The sequence below is a fragment of the Chrysochloris asiatica genome, unplaced genomic scaffold (genome assembly GCF_000296735.1).
Source record: "Chrysochloris asiatica unplaced genomic scaffold, ChrAsi1.0 scaffold00339, whole genome shotgun sequence".
NCBI classification, from domain to species: Eukaryota; Metazoa; Chordata; class Mammalia; order Afrosoricida; family Chrysochloridae; genus Chrysochloris; species Chrysochloris asiatica.
The window spans coordinates 37,166-43,686 of NW_006408857.1; the positions used below are offsets into that span (position 1 = coordinate 37,166).

Here is a 6,521-nt window from a genome sequence, read left to right on the forward strand (position 1 = left end):
AGCCTTGGAAACCCTATACAGTGTCACCATGGCACATAACAACAACAAATATATATATTTATATAGAGTTCTGCTGTGGTGCTATGGGCTAATGCATCAGACTATAAAGTCATTTGAACTATAAAGTCGGTGGTTCAAGTCACCAGCTGTTCCTTGGAACACCTATACAATGTCACTATGAGTTGAAATTGACTCAGCACTTAACAACAACATATATATGTATATGTTAAGAGCTGTCAAGTCAGTTCAATCCATAGCAACCCTGTATAGTATTCACAAGGAATAGTTAATGAGTTTGAACCACCAACCTTGGTGTTCAAACTTACTTTGCAATCTAGCTCATTAACCCACAATGCCACACCAGGATTCCATATAGATAGATAGACAGACAGACAGACAGACAGACAGATAGATAGATAGATAGACAGATAGATAAATTCACTGGTTTGCTTTTCTAGAAAACCCAGCATAAGTCCACGATAATGGTGCTCTAAAGAAACAATATCATAAGGATGAGTTTTCTAAATCGATAGTCAAATCTGACTAATTTTAAAGGCACTGATATACGGTGAAGTCATGTTTGACCTCATGTTAGTAATTTCACCAGTCATAGTAGGTCCAGTAAGTTTAGGTTCTTAAGAATTTCAAGTTCAGTTCCACATTTCTTCCCTGCTTTTTATCAGAATGTTCATGAGTAGAACATTCATCAGAGTACCATCAAGATCTTCTGGTGTCACAGTGAAGGGCAGTAGTTCATGTAAATGATTAGTCTCTGATTCTTGGGTCTCCTTTTTTGTTTGTTCTATATGAATGATTGTATCAAAGATGGGCATTTGTAAGCTTTTAAAATCCCAGACATTGCTATGCTGGGAAATAGAACATAAACTTCAAGGACAATATTATGTATGTTGACTTAATTTTCCCACAGACTATGGTTATAATCTTCCAAATCTCCAAAACCAAGACAACCAATCCCATGATGTGATTGTGTCCAATTACTGTCAGCCCCTGTACCTCACCTTATTTTTTGGTTGTTGATATTATTGATAAATCAAATATACATTCATGCATCCATTTCCTAATGTACCATTTATTGACAGCAATATCATCAATCAAGCTGTGTAAGGTTTGCCTATATTTGATGCCCTCCTTCTCCCTTTTCTATAAAAACAAAGTGACTACTAACTCAGCAGTAATTCTTCCACTACTCATCCAATCTCTGGCAAACATTCATGCAGATCAGATTCTGTAAATTGAACTATTTGTGATACTTCATAAAAGTGAGAACATACAATATTTGGTTTTTTTGTGATTGACTTATTTCAACCAAAAAAATATTCTCCAGATTCATCCATGTTGTAGATATTTTGATAACTAAATTTTCTATATCATTGAGAAGGACTCCATTTTAAGTATTCACCTCATTTCACTTATCCATTCATTCTTGGATGGGCACTTTAATTGTTTCCATCTTTTTGCTATTGTGAATAGTTCTGCAATGAACATAAATGTATGCGTCTGTTCCTGCCACCTGTATTAGATCCCTAGGGTTTATGGTAGGAATGGTGTAACTGCATTGTATGGCAGCTCTATCTCGAATCTCTTGAATGGGTAACATTACTACCTTCTCCATGAACTACAGCCTAGATGTACGGGTTCCATTTTCTTGACTGTGCAATTGAGCAGGGGGTGCGTGATGGTTTAATTTGATACTCACTGGACTGAGAACCACACGATCTTCTGTTCAAACCTGCCATCTTCTCTGTGTGAAAAAGATGAGGCTTTCTGTCCCCAGAAGATTTAAAGCCTCAGAAACCCTATAGTGATTAACTATGAGTGGAAACTGACTCAATGGCATTTAACAACAACAACTGAGCAGAGAGTCTAACCCTCTAGTAATCCTAACTTCATGTGATATCTATGTTCTAGCTCCTCACCTGGTCCACCGATCATCAGGGTGTACCTTCTCCATCAGATGATCACCTCTGTAAAGGGTTTCCAAGGAGCAGCTGGTAGGTTTTAACTGCCAACTTTCAGTCAGCACTTCAGTGCTTATCCTACAGTCCCACACTAGAACTCCTAAAGGTTGTGGATATTGTCGTGTTTAAGTGTATTGAGTTGGTCCAGATCCATAGCAACCCAGTGTAGGGTTTCCAAGGACCAGCTGATGAGCTTGAACCAATGACCTTGCAGTTCAAACTGATCTTATAGTCCAGTGCACACCAGTAGTCTAATGTGGATTTTGTTCACTGCCATTGGGTTGATACTAATTCATAGTGACCTGTAGGACAGAACAGAACTTCACTATCCAGAGAAGAAGCAACACCGGAGATGGAGGAAGAGGCGATGACGTGGAGAGATGGAGTGACTGGTGACTCTGGACTCAGGGAGGGAGAGAGGCCATGTGCTGGCGGCTGGGGCTGGGAGACAGCCTTGAGGGGTGTACTCTTTGATTGTTTGAATGGTTACATATTCCTGAGTGCTTTGGTGTATATCCAACAAATAAATAAATAAATAAACCAGAAGGAATGGAAGCAAATGCTGTTGAATGATGATGCATGGAGGGAATTGGAATCATTACAATGAAATTGAATACAGTAGGATGAATGTAAAGCTGATGTTCTCCCATGTAAACTATCACTCAATTCATAATAAAAATGTAAAAAAAAAAAAAAAAATACAGTTTTAAAATGCAGAATTCTATACAGTTGTACATTATTTCCCATTCACTGTAAGTTTTGACTTAAATCTTGACAATAGGAACTAGAAAAAAATTTGAGGAAAATAAAATAGGGAGATTTGTTAAGAAACCAGTTTTTTATTTCTCAACAGCTCTTTGTTTAATGCTTCTTTCACATCTTTATTCCTGAGGCTATAAATCATGGGGTTCAACATGGGAATAATAGTGGTATAAAATACGGCCACCACTTTACCCTGTTCCACTGATTCCTTTGATGGTGGCCTGAGATACATGAAAAAAAGAGTTGCATAGAATATGGTGACAGCGGTCATATGAGATCCACAGGTAGAAAAAGCTTTGCGTCTGCCCCCTGTCGTGCGGATCCTCAGGATAGCAGGAAAAATATAAAGATAGGATATAAGGATAATGAGAAGGGAAAAAGACAAGTTGCACCCAGCCACAACAAACATCGATGTTTCTTTGTTGTAGGTATTAGAGCAAGCCAGCTTAATCAGTGGAGGGTCAGCACAGTAGAAGTGGTTAATCTCATTGGGGCCACAGAAGGCTAGGTTGTAGGTCCACATGGTCTCCATCAGACCAGTGAGTGCTCCATACATGTAAGGCACAGTGATGAGAGACCTACAGACATTCTTGGACATTTGACTGCCATAAAGTAGAGGGTTGCAGATGGCCATGTATCGGTCAAAGGCCATCACAGCCAGAATGTAGATCTCCACATGTACCAAGGCAATAAAGAAGTAACACTGTACCAGACAAGCAGAATAGGAAATGGTTTTCTTCTCTGACAGGAAAATCTCCAGCATCTTTGGAGTCACGTTGGAGGAAAAGCAGAGATCCACAAAGGATAAGTGGCTCAGGAAAAAGTACATGGGTGTGTGGAGCTGGGCATTGAGCTGGATCAATAAAATCATGCCCAGATTCCCTACCACCGTGACCATGTAAACTGCCAGGAACAACATGAAGAAAAGAATCTGTAATTCCAGACGATTGGTCAGTCCCAGGAGAATGAACTCACTCACTGAAGTGAAGTTTCTTCTCATAATTAACTTGAATGGACGATAAAACTTTTGCATATATCTTTAGCTATGACATAATGAAAAAATAAATATTAAAATAATGATTTCTTACCAAATTTCGTTTGTCTTTTCTCTGCATTTTTTCTCATTCAATTTCTATTGTTCTTCACTCTTGGTATAATCAGTCTCTCTAGGTTCTGGAGGATTGCATTTTGCCTGTTTAATTTTATCCTGTCCTTCTTCACTCCCTTGCATTTTACTTTCATATCTTCCCATTTGATTCATCTCTCCCCTCTTACTTAACAAAGGCCCTTTATGGTCATAGAAACCACACAAATCCTTTACCATTTTTTGTTGCTGTTGTTAGGTGCCATTGAATCAGTACTTACTCAATAGTGACCCTGTACACAGCAGAATGATACACTGCCTGGTCCTGAGTCTACCTCACAATTGTTGCTACGCCTGAGCCCATTGCTGCTGTCACTGCGCCAATCCATCTTGTTGGGAGGGTCTTCCTCTTTTTCTCTAACCCTTTTCTTTACCAAACATGATATCCATCTCCCATGACTGGTCCTGCCTGATGATATCTTTGAAGCATGAGAGGCAAAGTCTGGTCATCCTGACTTCCAAGGAGGACTCTGGCTATATGTCGTCCAACACAGAACTGTTGATTCTTCTGGCAGTCCACAGTACTTTTAATATTCTCCTCCAACACCATAACTTAAATGTATCAACTATTCTATGGTCTTCCTTATTCACTGTCCAACTTTTGCATGTACATGACTCTCATAGATATGGATAATTGTATATTTTTAGGTTTAGTGCAAAAGTAGATACTATTACTGATAATAGAGTTTACAGGCAAAACCAGGGACTACAATATCAACCTGTTAAATTCACATTCTGATTCTATATTGTTTATATCAGTTAATGTTGGACATGTTACCTAATAGTTTTGGGTTTCAGCTTCAAAATGGAATTTTTCTACTTCAAAATGGAATTAATGAAAGTACTGCCTCACAGGGTGATATTTAAATTTGTACAAAAATAAAATATGCAATGTATATGAGAAGATTTCAAAAATAAAATACAGTGGAATTTTTCCATGAAATTGTTGATGTCCCCTCATATGACACTGTGTCTAAAATGTGTCAAACTTTCCAAAAAATGTTATCTAGCATTCATTTGATAGCCATGTGGCACTATAGGGTAAGCAACAGATTGTGTGGCACTGAAGGTTAATATGCTGGACTGCAAGGTCAGTTTGAACCACAAGATCAGTGGTTTAAGCTATTAATTCCTCAGAAACCCTATGCAGGATCACTATGAGTAGGAACTGACTGGACTTGACTCTTAAAAACAACAAGCTCACCCAAGGCTGATAGTTCACCTCCACTAGGTAATTTGTGGGAAGAAGACAAGACATTATGCTTACGGAAAGTTTTGCAGCCTCAGAACAAAGATTCCATATATTTTTATTCCTTTATCATGTATTCTTAATATTCAATTACTTTTAAAAGTAACAATGTCATATGTTGACCCTAAAGGACACAGTAGAATTACCCAATAGAGTTTGCAAGGATATAAGCTTTATGGGAGTAAACTGCTACAACTTTCTTTCTTTTCTTTTCTTTTTTATTTTTAACTTTTTATTGTGATTTGGATGAAGTCTTAGAGATCCTATCAGTCTTCCATTCAGTAAGTTATCTACATTTTATTACATGCTATTAATTGCAATCTGTACAATGTAATGCTACTCATCACATTTTCTCCCTGTGATGTCTGCACTTTTCTTTCAATAATTATTACTCTTTCTATCTGGTCATGTAATCATTACAATGATCACTATAATTCTGACAACATATAAGAATGCATAAATGAACACATGTTTTGACATTATGAGCACATAAAGAATGAAAAATATACCTACTTAAGGAGGAAGGGAACTGTTCTTGCAAAGACTATCCATGGCTCCTAAATAAATAGTGTAGGTCAAATTTGTGTTATTTGTATGTTGACTCCATTTTGTTAAGGGATTTCACAAACATTAATAGAGGGAGCAATTATTTAACTAGATAAGGTTTTTTTCACTAAACGATTTCTCTGGGGAAATAAAAATTGGCACACGAGAGGTTCACATGGAAGCTGAGTTCAGGCTCGTACTTTCCTCCTTTATGATCTGTCTCAATGTTTTTCTTCATATACTAGAAGATCAATACGGCAATTTATATGTAAATAATGAATGTTGATTTGCATTTTGCTAACCATGATACTTCACATTTCTCAAAAATCATTTCTTCAACATCACTGTGAAATTTTTCTTTCAAAATACTGTATTTTTCTGACATCTTTCAGTTTGTGAACTGCAATATTAACAATGTACTTTGTTTACTAAAATGAAGATTTGCTTGTTTGAAAACTAGTCGTTAGGTGCCATCAAGTCAGTACCAACCCTATTCACAACAGAACAAAATACTGCCTGGTCATGGGTCAGCCTCACAATTGTTGCCTCACTTGAGCCCTTTGATACTGCCACTTTGTCAGTCCATCTCTTTTTCTCTGACCCTCCACCTTACCAAACATGATATTCGTCTCCAGTGACTAATCCCTCCTGACAATATGTCTGAAGTATAAGAGAGGAATTTTGGCCATCCTGACTTCCAAGGAGCACTCTGGTTGCACTTCTTCAAACACAGATCTGTTTGTTCTTTTGGCAGCCCATGGCACTTTCAATATTATCCTCCAACACCATATCCCAAATGCATCAATTCTTCTACAGTCTTCCTTATTCACTGTCCAGCTTT

General features: G+C 37.6%; 1 protein-coding gene and 1 pseudogene across 1 annotated transcript; both read right to left on the reverse strand.

Moving 5' to 3' along the window:
- Positions 1 to 2,802: 2,802 nt before the first annotated feature.
- On the reverse strand, positions 2,803 to 3,744 carry LOC102841196 (olfactory receptor 5M8-like). The gene has a single exon (XM_006875770.1). It carries the CDS (start codon positions 3,739 to 3,741, stop codon positions 2,803 to 2,805), a length of 939 nt encoding a protein of 312 aa, XP_006875832.1. The 5' UTR covers positions 3,742 to 3,744.
- A 129-nt stretch (positions 3,745 to 3,873) lies between these two features.
- LOC102841576 overlaps positions 3,874 to 6,521 on the reverse strand; it is a 19,760-nt pseudogene continuing 17,112 nt past the window's right edge.